At 52.2% G+C, this 18841-nt stretch overlaps 2 protein-coding genes across 5 annotated transcripts in view; one reads left to right on the top strand and one right to left on the bottom strand.

Moving 5' to 3' along the window:
• The window catches only part of OPHN1 (oligophrenin 1), a 47227-nt gene extending 45129 nt beyond the window's left edge, over window positions 1-2098 (top strand). For all 3 annotated transcript variants that reach the window (XM_052673528.1, XM_052673527.1, XM_052673526.1), the window contains one exon: window positions 24-2098. The gene's annotated coding sequence lies outside the window, so the exon portion shown is untranslated. The remainder of the gene's footprint in view (window positions 1-23) is intronic.
• Window positions 2099-3124: 1026 nt separating this feature from the next.
• AR (androgen receptor) overlaps window positions 3125-18841 on the bottom strand; it is a 45281-nt gene continuing 29564 nt past the window's right edge. For both annotated transcript variants that reach the window (XM_052673529.1, XM_052673530.1), the window contains exons 4-8: window positions 13688-13975; window positions 9805-9949; window positions 8891-9021; window positions 8579-8736; window positions 3125-8207 (exon numbers count right to left, since the gene is read on the bottom strand). In XM_052673529.1, coding sequence (XP_052529489.1) covers window positions 8052-8207; window positions 8579-8736; window positions 8891-9021; window positions 9805-9949; window positions 13688-13975 — 878 coding nt within the window. In that variant the 3' untranslated portion in view covers window positions 3125-8051. The remainder of the gene's footprint in view (window positions 8208-8578; window positions 8737-8890; window positions 9022-9804; window positions 9950-13687; window positions 13976-18841) is intronic.

Here is an 18841-nt window from a genome sequence, read left to right on the forward strand (position 1 = left end):
CCACACTTGTTTTCTTCTTTCAGACAGTGCAACCATCTCAGCCCAGCTAGACCAAGGAGATGTTCTGTGCTTGTGAAATAGATGTGTCACAGCTAAGACTTTTCCAGTTCAAATGACCTGGAGAGCAGCTATCATACTGGACGATAATTTTGTGCTGTCAGAAGTGGCTCAAGAAATTAGAAGGAGGAGATAAAAATGGCAAGAAGGCCGTTACTACATTTGTCTTGAACTGTTCCCAGTCCTTTCGCCATCGCTTTCTGCCCAAGTGAGAAATGCTCACCAGGCACCTCTGCAGGTGGCAGCAGTGCTGGGTGAGCACCAACAGCAGCACAGCCAGGCTGTGAAAAGGACAGCAGAGCAGAGAGCTCTGTGCACCTCCACGCGTTTTGGGACTTAACCTCAGTGAAGGGTGACCTTGGACAGATGTCGCAAAGTTCAATATGCTGATTCCCAGTGCTTGGGTGCTGGGGAAGAATGACTGGAAGCTGCGTCCTTGCCACGAGAGACTCATCCCATACTCTGCGTTCTCCTCACTTACGAAGCACTGGTGTGCTTTTCCACGTGCATTGCTGGTGGCACTGCTTGCACTGGGGCTGGCAGGGCAGCAGCAAACTGGAGGGGAGCGGGGGGACGCAGCCCTGCTCCGTCTGCAAATCTGCAACTGGAACTGCTCCTCACAGACCCAGCAGAAGTCTCAGTGCCCATGGTTATTCTGCTGGGCCAGCACAGGTGGGGAGAACTGAAACTCCAGAAATATGGGTCAATGCCTGAAGTTTTTCTAAGAGGAACACAGTTTCTTGTTTGCTTGTTACATTAATTTACGATCCAAGAGATCTCCGGTCTCTTTCCCTCAGCAGCAGTATTGTATTGATGCCTCTGGTCTGGAAGGGGAGCACATTTCTCCATGCCAGGACCTGTCCCAGTGCTGCATAGAGGTCTGTGGCTCCAGACAGCGTCAGGGCTCAGTGCTGAGCTGTAGCATTTCCCTGTAGATAGGCAATGAACACTTCCCTGCTTTCTGTCACCAGTCTAAAGGCAGCTTCTTTCTTTTCAGTGACTTTCCTTGGGTGCTGGGAGCGTTCCCAGAACAGGCACCAAACATTCCCGTTTGTTCTCCAGCCCTCCATCCCCCCAGGTCCGACACGGCTGGACAGGCAGAGGCTGCAGCAGTGCTCTGCGGTGTGCAGGTGCTTTCCTTCTGTGTGCCTCTGCCTGCTGCCTTACCGAATGTGATGAGTGCTGTGCTGATGGTGCTTCCACCCCCATGGGCTTCAGCGCTGCCCCAGCTGCTCACTCCTGTGCTCGTACCCTGAGCAGTGGCACGTAGCAGTGGCTTTAGAGAAAGGCGTAGTGTCACCACTTTGACTACATTGCGTGCAGCAGCATCTCAGGGCTTCTCCACGCTAAGCTGAGCCCTCTGCTGCACCCTCTCATGAGCAGACAAGAAGTGAACAGCATCAAACTGGAGTGCATTGTGTTTCTGGCTGCACGTCCCCCAGAGCTCAGCATTGAGTGCCCAGTGTGGCAGTGCTCCCTGGGAACAGGCAGCTCTGTCACAGCTGTGGTGTCACCCAGCAGTGTCAGCCCAGCACCTCCTCCCCACTTCCAGCAGTGCCTTCTGATCTGGGCACTTCTGAGGCAGTGGGCTGTGGGCAGGTTGGCTCAGTGTGCAGCTTCTGTTCTGCACTGGGTGCTGAGCGGCACCACGGGGACCGGCCCTGTGAGAGACGGCAGCTGTCGGTTCTCCTGTCCCTGTGCTCGTGAACAAACCCAGTGCTGTGCAGATGGCACAGATGTCTGTGGGACAGCGGTGGAGTCTGAAAAAACAAAGCCGAGTCTTGTTTTCATCCTCAGCGTTGTAAGCGGGGAGGCAGCAGCACAGTAAGAACAGGTTCCAGTGTCCTTGTAAATGTGTTTGTGACACGTCTGTGCTGTGGCTTCTTCCTCATCAGCACGGCGGAGCCCTGGGGTCTCTGCTGGGCTGGGAGGCACAGCCCCTACCCTGTGCTGTGCGACCCCGGGCCGTCAGCCCTGCAGCCATTTGGCCACATAGCGGCGTAGAGCACTTCCACGTTTATAAAGTTTCCATGAGGTTCAACGAAGTCCACGCGTTGTTTTTTCCTCTCGCAAACGACGCCCGAGCGCCGCACGAAGCGCCGGCCCTCCGTGCTGCGAGGCGGGGCTGCGGGGCTGCACGAGGAGCCGCGCACCCAGCGCCGCGCCGTTCGCTGCCCCGCGCCCCTGCAGCTCCTGCCGATGGCGCGGCCGCGTCACCGCGTGCGGCTCCCCCGGGGCTGCGCTTCTTGCGCGCTGTCCCGCTGTGGCTGCGCTGAGCGTCGCGGCCGCCCGCAGGCACGGGGCGCGGTGACCAGGCGGCCCCGCAGCGCTGACGCCGTGACCCCGTGTCAGCCTGTGCTGTGGTCGGTGGGGCGGCGGGGCCGTGGGCCGGCTCGCCTCAGCCCAAATTGCTGCCGGCCGCAGCCCTGTGGGGTTGCTTTTTTTCTCCTTCTTTGTTGGGTTTTCTTTCCAGCCGGCACAAAAGCATTTCTGAACGGCGTTGGCGCGCCGAGGGGCCCAGTGGGAGCGTTCTGAAGCTGCAGCCTTTGCTGCGCTGCGGGGCTGTGGGGGTGAGCAGCCCTCAGTGCAGCTCCTCGGAGAGGCACGGGCGTTGCTGCACACTTTTATATGTTTTCTTACCTTTAACCCCAGGCCACTGAGTACTGATCAGCTTCCCCTGCCCGCAAACACCTTTCCATGCAGGACTGCTACAAGCCCAGCAGGCTGCTCACTCCTGCTGCATTACCAGAGGGCTCCTGCGCAGCTGCCATGGCCATTAATGAGCAGCGGGCTGCTGATTTCCTGATCTGGCACACCTGGAGGCTGAGCAGCAGCAGCAGGGCTCCAGGTGTGGGCAGAGCAGAGCCTGGAGGGCTCTGGGAGCAGCAGCTCAGGGTAGGGGGCGGTTTCCTTTTTGTCAGTGCTGGGGTTGGATGTCACGGTCAGCGCAGTGCGGTGCTGTGTGGGACATGGGGAGCACGGGTCCCTGTCACCACGAAGTTACAGCGGAATGGAGTTACAATTGGAGTTAGAATTGTTCATAAAGATACTGAAAGCAACACCAAAGGAGGAGGACACAGGGCTTTATTAGTGCCTTGCTTTGAGAAATACATTAATCAGATGAAATTTAGTTTTAAGAGACCCAAAGAGGCGTATCTGAAGAGATCAGTCATCCGATGGGTAAAAGAAATAACAGCTCAGATAATCAATAGCAAAAATCCGACTGCGAAAAATAGCCTCTGTGAATTACCAACACACAGCCTCATCCATTTTGAAATTACCCAATTATTCTTGGCATCTTCAACCCCTATTATTTATCACACCAAGCAGCATTTCTTATGCGCACAACTGAAATGAAAGCCGAATGCAGCGTACAGCAGCTCCCACAAACAAAATTCTGCCTTCATTGCACTTTGAACGACAGATCTGAAGTTACACAAAAGCTGAGTGTGGAGCAGGGAGGGCTGTGTGGGGCACAGCACGGGCTGAGGGCTCACGGGGGTCTGGGAGTGGGTTGGGGTGTCTCATTGCTCCCAGTGTAGTGTAACGGGTTCTGTCTTTGTCCTGAGCCCAGGTGGGCTCCTCTGGTTGGTTATGACACAGGCGGTGTCACTCAGCCCAGCACAGTGATGTCTGTATCGGGGTCACATCCTGCACTGCATCGCACGGCAGTGAGGTGTCACTGCTGCCCAGCCCCTGTGGCAGTGTCACGGGTCTCTGTCCTCTGCGTTCCGTGTGTTTGGGGCAGATCGAAGTTCCAATCAAGAAGAACAATGAAGAAAGTGAAAACAGTGACAATAGTCCAACTGATGTCTTTTTCTAGAAGTCGAGTTCGGCCTCAAGGGCCATTAATTTGGGCAAAGTGACGGAAAAGGCAACAGCAGTGCAGTGGAGTTGCACCCCTTGCAGAACGAGACGGGCTGTGATGGAGCCGCAGGCACGGCGGCAGGCAGAGTTTGGCACTGCAGCACAGGCACAGCAGGCTGCGATGGGATGGAGGTGCTGCAGGAGCCCCAAGCTCAGCACTGCCCTCAGCACCCAGCAGTGAACCAGCAGTAGAACTGGGCCGAGTCTGTGGGTCCCCACTCCTTTTCTTTTGGTAATCCCACAGAGCTTCCTCCAGGACTTTACTCAGCAGTGGTGAAGCAAGCAATTGCAAAGATCAGTTACTGCTGTGAGCACAGCTGTGGGCTGGGAGTCCTCCCCGAGAGAAAGGCACCAGCAATGGGCTTTTTGGCTTGTTGCAAAGGAAATAAAGTGTATCAATATAGAGAACTCTTTTCATTACAGAGACAAGTTAACAAATAAACCAGCACTAAACTGCCACAGAGCACAAAACACCCGGCACAGAGAGCAGCTTATTCTAAGCTTACTGTGGTTTTATGTTTGGTGCAGATATGTACTTTTCAAATTGTAAATGCAGGTTTTCCTGCTATTTTCAATAGGAGTGAACAGAAGTCTCTCCTGGCTTCCTCAAAGCAGTGACCATGATGCCAGAACACGGCTGTGGGCAGCTCACAGCCCGAACTGTTGTTCTGGAGGCCCACACCTTCTGCAGATGTGGCACTGGGGCAGCATTTCTGCAGCTTTGTGCTGAGGTCAGGTTGCCCCGTAGCACCATTCCCAGCACCCAGGGACAGATGGCATCAGCAACTCGGCTGTGGCTGCTCCCACCAGGCAGCAGGAATCAGAGCCATTCCAGCAGTCATTACGTTGTAAGAATGTATTTCTGCTTTGAAGTGGTGAGAAAACAGGCCCAGTCCCAAGATTCTGCCCTGAAGTGCATGGATGCTTTGTGCAGCTGAAGAGAGCAGAGATAAAGGGTGCTCTGCTGCCCCTCGGGTGCCACCCCGCCCCTGGAGGCCAGAGCAGTGGAAGGAGAGCTGCATGCTGACACTGGGACCCCCAGAGTGCTGCATCCCAGCCATGCAAGGATGGGCCTCAGAAACCTGGGCAGTGCAGAGCCCCAAAAAATAAACCAAAACTTCTGTTACTATTGGCACACGCTGCCTCACCACCGCATGAACACCCAAGAGCACTCAGTGTGCAGTCAGAAAGAAAGCTCACCAGCAGGAATAGAACAGGTACCTTCAGCAGTATAAATGGGGGCATGCCTGTGCATACGTACACATACGTTTAACATGTAGTTTGTTATCAAAACGTCTCAGGAGAGATCCCCACAGTGGCAGCTGTGTGACTGTGGCAAACAGCACTGCCCTGACTGCAGGGTGCAAAGCCATTCTGTGTTCTAACAGAGCTCAGCTCCCCAGGACTGACCCGCTGCTGTTTGCCTACCTATGCACAGGGCAGGATGCTCACTGCCTGGGCTTAGCTCCAAAGCCGAGCTAAGGCTCCTTCCCAAAGCTCCCAAAGCTGAGCAGAAAGCTCCTTCCAATGTAAAAGCAGAGCTGCTTTTCCTCAGCTGCACTGTGCCTTCCCAGGGAGCCCAGGGTCTGAGCTGGCCCTGCACGGGGATGGGAGCTCAGCTGGGACCCCCAGGTCAACTGCAACAGGATGAGGACGGTGGTGAGATTCTCTTCCCTTTATTAAAGCAAAAATAGACAAGAAAATGCAGAAGAAAACACAAAGTACAAAGATATACAGCAGGATCTGGACTTTGGTATTGTTTGATTTTTTTTTTTTTTTTTTTTTTCTCCAGTTCCTGCAGCAGCCAATGGAAATCAACCAAGAGACACTGTTACTGTTCCCCTGGCAAACACTCGGGTGCTGCTGCCCTGGCTCCCCATCCTCCAGCAACCCCTCCATCATCATCATCGCAAGAAAACGGGAAAAAACACTGCAGAAATTTACTTTGAAACAGAAGAGCTGCAGGGCACAGCCTGGGCCCCACATAGGCACTGGGGCTCACACTGGCAGAGCATCCATAGCACAGAGCAGCAAGGAGCACAGAGCAGCACACAGCTGGGGGCACAGCCTGCCGCACAGCCCCGCTCCCTTTGCAGCAGCAAGTGGGTGTATGCAAGTCCTTATCACATTTCGTTTCTTCCCCCTCTCCCAGTAGAAAAATACCCAGAAGGATGCAGTTAAGTAATGAAACCTTACTGACATGAGTGTATGCAAAATGTAAAACTCTCCAAAGAGGCTATTTAGACCAATCATAAACATCCTCCTGTTAATAGCAGAGATCAAGGCATTACCAAGCCCATTATTCATCATTCTCCTCTGCTAACAGCCAGAAAACATTCAAGAACAGAAGAGTACACAGCAGGGCTTTCCACTGATTCATCTGCATGTATGAACAGATCACACCGACACCGAAGGTGCAGCAATAGAGGGCTGCTGAGCACATCGGGACTTGCAGATTGTGCCCACCTACATGGGAGGACCTCAGGAGGAAGAGCACAAACAGAGCCACTAAAAGCCCAGGAGAGGAGATATCAGTACAAATGGCTGTACAGAAAGAGCATTGGTTCAATAGTCCTGTGTTGTTTTTCTCCACTTCTTCCCTCAATGGAAACCCTATAGAACAATTGAAGAATATCTGTAGCATTAAATGCTTGTTCCTGCTTGCAAAGAACCCGGCTGCACCCATGGGCTTTGCCTACAGAGCTGGAGGTAATGCTCAGCTCTGAACAGGTCCCAGAAGAAGGAGAATCCACACAGTAACCCGGAGGCTGTGCTCATGGCAACCAATGGGCTGAACCCACTGCCTTTGCTTTTAAAGACATCTGGCACACAGCTGCTTGAGGGGGCACAGAGCACAGCATGTCTTCCCCTGCCCCACTCCCTATCACATGGAGAGTTCTGCAGCAGCGGGAGCAAAGCAGTGCCTGTGCCACATGAGTGCAGCCTGCCAGACAGACCCAGTGCAGGCTGGGGGCTGCCCAACGTCCCAGACCACTGGGAGCCATCAGAATCAACCTTTGATGTGTCCCACTCTAAACGATGTGCCCACATTCACCGTTTCATCACTCCATCCCCAGAAAGCTCTGTGTGAGCACAGGAGGATGCCACCACTGCCACAGGTCATTACTGCAGCCATCTCCCAGGGACAGGGCTAACGCCCAGAGTCATCCATCCTACAGGGCCAGGCCTGGCTGCTTCGCTTCTGGAGTTCCCACCTGCTGCCATGGAGAGCAGCTCACGCAGATGGCAGACAGGTGATGGAGCTGAGATGCTGGCTGCACGGGCACCCAGTGTGAGCAGAGCAGGGAGAGGTGCAGGCAGGGGTTCGGCTGCTGAGGGTCTGAGGTCCGAGAGGCGTCAGGCACTTGTGGAGGTGGCACAGCCATGTCTGAGCAGATCGGAAGGGAGATGGGAGCGCTGGGAGCGCGCTGCTGAACGGGCGGCATCCAGCTCACATCCAGCTCACCTCGGGAGCGGTGCCCCAGGGGGAAAGCAGCCACCGTCGACAATGGAGCCTTCCAGAGCCCATCCACCCTCCAGCAGCCACGCGTGGAGCCGAGCAGCATAGGGCCGAGCAGCCCTGGCAGCGACTGCCGGGTGCCTTCCAGCTCTGAGGGGTTTCTCATTCATTGGGTTGCAATTCATCTCTTCCCCTCAGTTGCGCTACTGCGGTATTCAACACATCTGCTTCCCAGCACCATAACACACATAAGAAGTCCCAGAGGAGGCCGGTAAAGGTACCCACACCCACGTCTCGAGAGTCAGCCTGTGCCTCACCTTGATTTGGTTTACAGAAATACAAGAAGTGGGGGCACGTCTCCCACTCTCCCACAGCCCCAGGGCACTAAAAGTCACTGCAGGAAATAAACAAGTGACCACCCCCAGGTGCTGCTGACAGGGTGTCCCTGCCACCGAGCAGCCAGACCCTGGCAGGAGTTCAGTCAGAGATACCACAGGAAAAAGAGAAATTGAAAGAACCCCAGCAGGGAGGAGTTTGCTACTGCCTGCCTGGCGGCACATCATCTCTTTGGACAGGATTCCCCAAGGCACTGCAGTACAGTAGTGCAGAAACAATAGGCAGAGGTGGCTGAGATGGAGGCGATGCAACTGGGAGTCCCTCTGGAAGATCACTCCGCATGGAAGTAAATGGGTTTCACTTTTCCAGACAGGATCTTGGGAACCTGCACAGAGATTATCTCTGCCATCATTTCCGGGTAGTCCACACTCACCATATGGGCCTTAATTAAAAGATCAAATGTAAATTGATGCAGATCCTTGGCAATCTAGGAAAGAAAGAAAGTTTGTTAGGAAAAAATTCCCCACTGGATGATTTCTGTGGAAAGGACAGCAAGAGCAGCACAGCAGGGCTGTGCCAGGGCTGCATTCTGCACATCTGGAAGCACATGGATGCAGCCAGGGCAGTGTGCAGGAAGTGTGCATCCTGGAGATGAGCAACACACAGAAGCCAATAAAAGAAACTAAAGAAGCCACCGCAGGTACAAACATGAACACAGTGTCCATGTTTACAAGGGCGGTTACGCCATTTCCCAACGCTCTTGCAGGGACAAGATCCCTCCCTGCTGCACTCCCAAACTCCCGTGCTCCAATTCTCTCTGCCATCTGAGCCCAGGCGGGCACTGCGCTGCGCTCTTACAGGATGCACGGAGTCCAGGACCTTGGTGAGCTGGTAAAACCGCCGAGAGCAAGAGGTGGGGTTCTTCCTCTTGCAAGCGATGATCCGATCGAGTTCCTTAATGTAATTCATACGAAGTTCATCAAAGAGCTTCTGGTTCTTCAGGCCATCCACTGGAACTGGAGGAACAGGGATGGAAAACAGTCAGAGTCGCCCCAAAAGAAGAAGAGAGCCATGGAAGAAGGGAAGGAGTTTCGTCGGTGCAGAGCATGGAGCCCTGCTCCGCTGCTCCCTGCAGCCCAGGTCTGCTGAGGGGAGGACGTGAGCACTCACTAATACTGAAGAAGAGCAGAGCCTTCATGCAGAGAAACTCCTGGGGCGTGATCTGAAGCCACCCAAACTCCTGGGACAGCTGCCGCATCCTGACGCATTGGCTGTACATTCTGGATTTGTGCATCCGGTACCTGGGAGGAGAAGGGGCACGGGGGTGGAGGGTGGCTCATGCTGTGCCTAAGGACACTGGCACAATCCTGGCACGGGACTGAGCTCTGCTTTGAGGGTGCTGACAGCAACAGGCCTGAAGGTAGGAGAGGAGGGTTTTCCAAAACACGCCTGCATAACTCTGCGTGTCTGAGGATGGATGGCTACACGGCTTTGCCAGGTTTGGGTGACCCCCTGCCTTCCTGGAAGCAGCTGCAGCGACTCACCCCACTCAGTTACACAGAAGGGACACGAAGCGGAGCTCAGCCCTCACACAGCAGTTGTGCTTTCACTCACTGCTGTACTTAGTTACTGTTTGTAAGCTTTTCTGCCTCAGTGCCGATAAAACCTGCTCAACTCAAACATGACACTGCACCAGAGGGACATCGTCAGGAGCTGGAGGAGCTCACAGCGTGCATTTGTCTCCACTTCTGCCTTCTGTAACCAACCCAGCCTGCTGGAATCAGCGCCCACCCCCACCCAGGAGCCAGGCAGCACTGCAGCCCCTCACACCCCCACCATGGGCTGGTGCTGTTGAGGGCATGGCAAGGGAATTGAAAGAAGGCGCAGGGAGATACTGCATCTGTCCTCATCATTCCTGCAGACTGCTGCAGCCCCTCTTAGCTTGGATCAGCTCCCAGGGCTTAATTGCCCAGCTGCACATCCCATAACTGGGCAGTACAGCAAACCCTTTTGCCTGGTTCTCGTTTCTCATCCAGTCTGACCCAGGCAAGGCAAATTTCAGACTGCTGACATTTGGCACTTACTCATTGAAGACCAAATCTGGAGCAAAGTAAAGCATCCTGGAGTTGACGTTAGTGAAAGATCTCCAACCCATGGCAAAAATCATGAGACCCATCCAAGAATATTGGATTATTGACATCTGGTCATCCACATGCAAATTGCGAAATCCTGTTCAAAAGAGAAACAAAGCACAGCAGAGGGATGTTACACATCAGCGCTGAGCTCTGGCAGTTCCTGGAATCGTCCTCACACAGCAACAGTCAGAGGCAGAACCGAGTCCTCGTTAATCATTACTTCTTTTCGGTGAAATTTTGGCACTCTTAAAAGTCACCATTTTCTCATTTTGAGAAAAATGACATGTAATCTCAATCAAACATTAAAACAATTCCAACATCACTGGGGTGTAATTATAATCCACAGTGCGTAATTACATTCCACTGAAGCGAGCATCTGTCTCTTGCTCGGAAAGCTGTCAACTGCAAACGAGCACAAGTGATGTTTCACTGCTGCCTGTGATTGCTTTAGGCCCATCTGCTCCCCTTCCAGCTTTCCTATCTCCCGCTCAAACAGCACAGCCTGTGTGCACCAGATCCCCTCTGCCCCCTGTGGGTGCCTCCACCCCCAGGGCTCCCAGCTGCCTGCGGGCAGGACTGCAATCTCCATGAGCTGCATGCAGTGTGTTTGCAGAGCATGGGTACAGAGAGGGCAGCTCAGGCAGCACAGAATCAGTCATATTCATCTCTAAGACATATCTACGCTGGAATCTCGTATTTAGTTAAGTGTTACATGCTGCAAAAACCACCTTTTGACTTATGCAGCATGTCTGTTCAGAGATGAATTCATTGCCTACTGCTGTACCGTCACACACAATGACAGCACGCTGGAATATTCTCCTACTCCATACCCGCTACTGTCCTTCATACCACCTGCCCTCTCAGCTTCAGAGGAGCTGTGCTGCTGCAGAGATGGAGCCTGCAGGAAGGAGTGCCGGCGCCACAGCCATGAGGGCACACATTTGGTCAGTGTGCTGTATCATCGTCTGCCAAAATCAACAGGCTTTGTTTTCCTCCCCTTTTAAATTGCTCTTTGAGGGAAAAACTTCTCTTCTTCTCAGAGGGAATTAATAGAGCGAGGGCAAGCAGGGGGGGACCTCTCTGGGGGGTTGTGTCCACATACAGCACACTGAGCACCAGCAGCACCAATGAGCCCCTGCAGGCTGCACTTCTTACCCACTCAGACTGGTTTTCCCCTAAGCACTGCGTTATCTCCCGATGTATCTGCTGGATCCCCGTCCCTCCCTGGAAGCCTGCTGTCTGTGGGCATGGCAGATGATGTATGGCCAACACCACTGCTAAAGGAAAACACAAAATCATGGCCATGATACATCACCGAGTTTCTGGTATGGCATAGCTGAAGAGACACATGTTGATATCTTCTGCAGAAAGCAATCGCTATAAAAGTAACATTTTCTTTATGGATGATTGTAAAGAGATGAAAGCATGATCTTTTTCTTGTGAATAACCATAAAGTAGCAAAGCTAAGAAGCAAATTCTTTATCTTCTCTCTTGATATACAGTGCTGTGTCAGAATTACTTCTCCCTAAGTGATCAACAATTGAGCACCTCATGTTTCCCTAAAGCAGCATTTCCATAAAAATAAACGCTCATTTGTTACCTTGGAAATGTGATAATCAGAGAATGAAAAAACACACACAATCCACTGCATCCTCACAGTTACAGAAGGGGTTAAACACAGGGCAAGGCAGCAGATTTGAATCAGAAAACAAGTGAGGGGTGGGCTGTGATACCCCAAAGGCCCCAACTGACACAGCAGGCACACCAAAATTTGCAACGTCTGCGACAAGCAGCAGTACTTGCAATGGCAGCTTGGCCCCAGTCAGAAGCACCTCCCTGCTGCTCCCTGCAAAGCAGTTCCTTCTTTACAGAATGCTTTCCCAGCTCCTTTGGGAATGAATTAAGGCTTCCCACTTGCAGCCAGTTAAAATGATTTTTAAATGAAAGCAATCGAGTGCTGATCTGAATTAACAGTAACATCTTACCAACATTTTCATATACATACAGTGAAGGGAAAACAGGGGCTTAACCAGAACTTGAATTCTGTGTTCCAGAAGCTTTCTTGGCAAGCTGTGGTTAGTTAATCTTTCTAAGGAAAGCGCAGTTTGGTTCTGCCTGACATGGCAGGCATGGCTCAGAAACACTCCTACTCATGGCAGTCTTGTCTCTGACACTCTAGGATATTAAAACTTCGCTGTAAGCAGTGCAACAACATCTTGGACCTCTTAACTGCCCCAGGAATACGGGTTCAGGGTGAGATGCAAGGTTAATTCCCATCCATTTACCAGTAGTAATCCAATGCTGTGACACCGGGCCGATGCTGCCTGGCAGGAGATGCCACTGCCCTCCAGCACAGCACAGCACAGCACAGCACAGCACAGCACAGCACAGCACAGCACAGCACAGCACAGCACAGCACTCACTGTGCTCACACCTCCGCCGGGCACAGGGCTGCTCTGCAGGGGCAGCCAGAGCCACTGTGCCAAGCAGGCAGCAGGGGCAGAGGCAGTGTTGTGCCCCAGGCCCCCGGCCCCACTCTGCCAGCCATGCTCATTACAGGCTCGCAGCCTCCCAGCAAATTCTTCTGTTCTGCTAAAAACACCAACATCCCACTGGTTTAAATTGGCTGGGTTCTATTTTCATTACTTCTCCACCTGCACTGCTTCCAACACATCACAATCTTCTGTGCCCATCTGGCGTCAGGCCGCCCCACCAGCCTGCAGATCCCAGGGCAGAAAGCACCTCTGCTGCATCAGGGTACGGGCAGCTTCAGGAACTTCTGGCCAGCAGATCATCCCTGGTACCTGACAGGACGCTACAGGCTGTGGAGAGGTGGGGAGCTCTGCTGGCTGCCCGCACCGTCATCCACAACCACCAGAGCCACCAACCACTCCTTGTTCATGGATGACCTCCCCGCAGAGCAGCCAGAGCGTGGCAGGAGCAAAGGAACCGCGTAGCCATAGCCTGGAGCACAGAACAGCAACAATGCCATCATTGTTTGCTCCTTCCCCGGAAAAAATCAAGAGGGTGACTAAGTGGTAAACTTGCTGTTATTACTGCTGAGCTCTGATGTCAGCATGTGTCACAGAACCACCAGGAGAAAGCTGCAGATAACAGATCAGCAGTGCCTCAGCTTGGGGTCAGTGAAGCTGATAGGAATGGCAGCAGTGAGCTGCTGGGACTCCGTGCACTGGGGCACACAGCGGTGCTGTCAGCAGTTTTAGGAGAACGGCCAATGCCAGGGGTGAGCTGCGAGAGCATCCCCACACACAGCACAGCTGTGCAGAGCTCTGATGGAGGCCAAGGGCACCACGGCCCCACAGCAGTCCCAGTGCCTGCAGATAGGGCCATGGCCACACGAGGACTGCCCAGCACCCACAGAACATAATGTGCAGGTGCTTATCTTCTGTTCAGAGAATTCTGCAGGTTTGATTCAAACAGCCCTGGAAGTGGTGCAAAACCACTGCAGTGAGAATGGAAAGGAAGCAGGACCCTGAGACTCTAATTAACTGCGTCCCTTCACACGTGGTGGGAAAATGGTGCATGCCCATGTGATGCCATGTGCCAGGGCACCGCCAGCACAGACAGAACCCAAAGGCCTGAGTGCCTTTACTGTCACACCTTGGCCACCTTTCCCATGGATCAGCCACCAAAAGACAAATCTGGCTTACAGGGAGGTTACAGGGACAGACACCTCATGGGAGCACTTCCCAGGAAACATGGCTCTGCGGTACGGGTTGCAGACCACCCCTGTGAGCCCCCCATTGAGACACAGCAAACGGCGAGCTGTTGGGATGGTGGCAGAGCTGGGACCTGATCCATCTGTCCTCACCTGGCAAAGCCTTTGCCCACTTGACGACGTAGACCAGCTGCCTCTCCCCGAGTTCATTCAGGCTGCTCAGCAGGTTGGAGAAGGAATCTGGCTGGCTGTTGTCGTGGCCGGCACACACCACAGCGGGCTCGATGGCTTCCAGCACATTGAGGAAAATGGGCTGGCACTCAAAGCCATTGACATGTGTCATCACCATCTTAGGAGCTTGCTCCTCCGTGGGGCTGGACGAGCTGGCTGCCTCGCCTTCATCTTGTGTCTTCAGGCTGCCCAGCTTCTTCAGCTTGCGGGCTGTGGAAAGGACAAACTTTAGCACAACACTTAGAAAAAATTAAGGTTTCTTGGCTTCTAGTTCCACCAGGTTTGTTGGTTTTAACAGCAGAAGTGAGAGTGATGAGCCGTAGCAATGCACACAGCATGGACAGTGTGGGGAGAGCAGAGCATTACAGGCAACACGTGTGGACAAAGGGAAGTGCACACTGCACAGAGAAAACCATTTGTTCATTAATCTTACATGGAAAAAACAAGCACCATTTACATCCGCAGCCACAACTGCTCTCATACTAACTCCTGGTTAGAAATGGAGAAGAAGAATGGGGAAAAGAGAAGAGGATTGACTCAAGTGGGGATCCCATCAGCCAGCATCAAAAGGAATTCCATGCAGTGAGCCCACGGGGTCGGGGCTGCAGGCAGCAGATGGACAAAGTGCTCCGGTTGTGGCGCACCAGCTCTGACCTACAGTGCTGCTCTGCTCTGGGACACGCTGGGAGCTCCAGACCTCCGAGTTCTTGGAGTGTTAGCAGCTACCTCACCCAGTGCCTGCAGGACAGTGCTCAGCACAGCGCAGATTGGCAGGCTGCTGAAAGGAACTGCTTTCATACTTCGCTGACTACAAAAAGCCCTAATTAATTAGAGGGGGAAAAAAAAAGCCGATCGCTTAATTCAAGCGGAGAATATAACATCAAACCAATTGTCCTTGGGGTTTTGGCTCCCACATTACATGATACTTATCTCAAATTTCCTTTCAGCTGTAATTAGAAAAATAAGCAGCAAAACATAAAAACGTCAGCTGAGAGAGCAACTCTGTAAATCAGCTCAGAATGCTGATCTGTAAGGAACGGCCTTTGGATGATCTGCCACGATTAAGGCAGGCTGCTCTGCAGAAAAAGGAGAGGAAAACTAATAAAATTAAAAGAGGGCAATGGGAAAGCAAGGCTACAACGTGGCGTTATGTGCTTCAGTGTTTGTTTGCATGGGGCTCTGGGGCACCTCCATCCACTACAGCAGAGCCGTCTAATGGCCGCACCGCCTGCAGCAGGGGGGCGATGGGGAACACAGACGTGGGCTTAAGGAAACAAAACCAACCAAGCTCCATCTTCCAAAGGCAAACAAGAAGTGCCAGTAAGGGCCTGGGAACCTATAAAGCCAAACCGGTGCTGTATGGAACACATGCACATCCCAGTCTAAATACTGCAATTTTTTTTCCCTTTTTTTTCTTCAACATTTTCAATTGAATTGCGGTAAGAAAAGAGCACACAAATAATAGTGCAGGCTCACAGACCGCGCTCATAAACTCGAAGAGAGGACAGACAGCACTGAAGTCAGATAATAACTATTCCGAATGGAGGAACCTTATGTTTGTGTACTGCAGAGCTCTTATTCCACAGAGGGCTGAATTGCTATTAGCAGATGGAGAAAGGCTTGGAGTTATGATGCGGGCAGACATCTGTGGCCTTCAGTAGGATGCTTTGTGTTGGGAGCTACGGGTCGTCCTCCAAAACCCAGCCCTTGACACGGCCCTGCTGGAATCTTCACGTCTATTTTAAATCTGAAAACGCTGAGATGTGAGCAGGTACCTGGCCTAACACACTGTGCACAGACTGCTTCAGTGCCTCCCCTGAGCAGGAGGCGTCCCAGTGGCGGCTGCTATGCAGTAGTTGCTAGGAACAAGAATTGAAAAGAGAGGAAATGCATGAACGCCGAAAATAGCCGCCTCTTTGAGTGCATCTCTGAAATACACTAAGAGCATTACTAACATCTGATGAGGGATTTCTCTCCCTTAATTTTAGACATCTCCAGTGCTCATTAATGCTGTTACTTCCTTGGTGACTGTGCAGCAAACAGATACCCAGGTTTGATTTCCTCTTTAAGGACATCTGTTCTCTTACACCTCTGTCCCAGGACAAGCCAAGGCAGGCAAAACCTTCCCTACACAGGGTGTGAAGCTCTGGGCTTTCTTAGGGGGCACATCCAGCTCAGAAGCCTCAGCTCGCTGTTATCAGCTCAGCAAATCACACATGCAGCGCATCTGAGGTTCTGCTTTGTTCTTTCACTTATAAAGCATGTTATGAACTTGAGAGGAGGGAAAAAAAAAAACACCCTTGGATGACTATAATTATATAATATCACGATAAAGCATTAGTCATCGCAAAATGACAGCAGAGTCCCTTATATAGCAATTAAGGAAGTTCCACATCTTTCAATGAAGCGAACTCGGCCGGCTCTCAGCCAGGACTTGCTGGAGAATTGGCTGAGGAGCTCTGCATTACCAGCACTCGCTTCTCACAAGCGCTGGGCCAGGGGGCAGAGCGCCTTTCTCCAGGCAGGTCCTGGAGGTCTCGGCAGCTCCAGGCACTGTTATCCAACTTCAGCTTTGGGCAGAGCAGCAGCAACCAACACAGATCTCACCAAAACGCCATCCCGTCAATCCTGCCACTATTCTTTCTGGCGCAGTTTTAAATTTGGATAATTTTAGTTGATAATTACAATAGCACCGGCATAGTAGAGCCATATAAGAGATCTGACTTAGCCTGGCCCACATAAATTAAAAATAAAGAAAAACCAACAAACCAAACCAACTAAAATGACATAAAGTCAATTTGTTACTGCTGAAATCACTTTGAATCGCCCAGGTAATACCTCTCAAAAGTAATTACAAATGTTGAAATGACACCGAACAGGGCTGCCCTTATGAGGGTTGCTCTTAACCCATTCTAGTGCATGTTTACATTCATTCCAGAAAGAAAATGAAACGTTTCTGCCAATTATAGGGCAATGCAGAGATGGAAACGTAACAATGAGCCTTAAGGACTGATCACCAAGCAGGTCTGCTAAGCTCTGCCTGCTTCCCAGGGAGCAGGTACCCAGAGAAACATCCTGCACTCCCCAGAAAGCTGATGGAGAAACACAAAGCTGAGCACCAGTGCAGCTCAGTGGCTGCAGGACTGACAAGGTCCCCATTCACAGAGGAGAAAATATTGACCTGGGGAGCACCTCAGCACTGCTCTTATCACTGGTGCTGCTGATACGGGAAAGGGGTGTTTGCAATACAACGAGGTGATGGCAAACTTCAAAAGGCACATAAATAATAAAAATAGGCAATATTCTCTGGCATAAAAACATAATGAATGTTATCTAGATAGCTGTGAAGAAGGCTAAGGGGTTATTATGTCTCAGCCAAAAAAAAAAAAAACACTGCAGGGGGCAGAAATTCAGTAAAAGGTGGTTTTTCAGTCAGACGAGCAAACCTGTAATAAAAGAATCCAGTTGCCGGAAACGCAGAACAGGTGGGATGAAAAACCTGGAACGTCTGTCACAGTGGTGAGTGTAAGTAACCACCACAACAGCCTGCAAAACGTGCTAGCACCTCACTGTGCCAGTAATGCTTGCAGTAAGATTGAACGTTTGTAAGACAGGAGCATTTTGGCAGTGGTAACCAGAGCTGAACTGGGACTAAGTACAGGTCTGACTCACACCTCGGGCTTCCACAGGGTACCAGCACGTCTCACAGCAGCCTCCAGCCCTGCGGCTGATGACTGGTGGCAGCGTGGAGCTCTGCCCAGCATGGGAGCAGCACAGAGCACAGCGCTGGGATCACGGAGCCACGCAGCAGCAGTGCTGGGAACAGGAGCAGCCCGGGGCCTCACGCAGCACAGCTGAGATGCGCCAGCAGCCCAAGGGCAGGAGGAGCTTACGGCCGAGTCCTGCTGCCCCTGCAGCTGCACGCTGTGCAGGGTAAGGCGTCCACATGCCTGCGTGTGCAGCAGTGCTGGTCCTGTGTGCTTGGGCAGGAGCAAAGCTGCACATCTGTGCAGGTACCTGGAACTGCAGCACAGAGAGGTGCTGGAGGGACAGAGAGAGAGCCGTGCACCAGGAGGACTGAGCTAACGAGGCTGGCACCAGCGCTGCTTCGGTGGCTTTTTATTTTTTGACTTTCATCTCTCGTTGGCTTTACAGAGATGGTTGAGAGAGAAGATTCTGTTTAACGGATTTCAGCTTTCAGATCAGGGTGATCCCAATCAATAACGAAATGCTTCAAAATATTGCCATTCTGTGTCAAAGCAGACAGCCCTAAATAAGGCATTCAGCACAACTTCCTCCCACCATTAAAATACTCCGAGCTGCGGCTCTGCTGGCCATGCCCAGCTCTATTATACCCTGCAAGTGCCTACTAATTAACAAGCAGTTAAACCCAACTGTTGAGAGCTTGGAAGCATTTCCAAACACTGTGGCTCTCCACTGTGGGAGAAATAACTGCGGGCAAACTCAGAGCAGGCATGTTTGCAACAATTGCCTTTAAGCTGACATTCAAACCAAATGTGAAACAGACTGAGCAGAACAGGTCAGGGTGACCCGAAAAGCTCAGGGAAAAAATTGAGGGGAAAAAAAGTGAAGGGAGGGGTTCAGTGCTCACACTGCTTCTGCAGTACTGGGAGGAGAGCAGCACACTGCCTGCCCTGCCTACCAGGAGCTGAGCTTCCATCACTGCTTCAGAGTCATTTCCCACTGCTGTCAGCGCGGATGGAGCAGGTGGGTTCCTGTCTGCTGAATGCGAGCACGCAGAGCTGCAAGAACAGTCCTGGGGAGAAATAACATTAAAACCAGAGCTCCTGCCTGAGCTGTAGGCCAGGACTTTTCCAGTAGTAAATTGTTCACACCAACACTGCATCCTCACAGCTCTATGCAGAACTGCACAGCCCGGCAGCACTGGCCCAACGCTGACACGCCTGGCACAGCAGGGCTGCCAGCTGTGCTGAGCCTCCCATCCTCTGCATCTCACTTGAGAGCTGTGCTTCCCCTGCACTCAGCTCTGCGGTCTCTCCTCCCCAGCACATTTCTTGGGGCATTTTCCACTTCCATCCTCACAGCAAATGAGCC

Source organism: Tympanuchus pallidicinctus, unplaced genomic scaffold (assembly GCF_026119805.1).
Source record: "Tympanuchus pallidicinctus isolate F22 unplaced genomic scaffold, pur_lepc_1.0 scaffold13, whole genome shotgun sequence".
NCBI classification, from domain to species: Eukaryota; Metazoa; Chordata; class Aves; order Galliformes; family Phasianidae; genus Tympanuchus; species Tympanuchus pallidicinctus.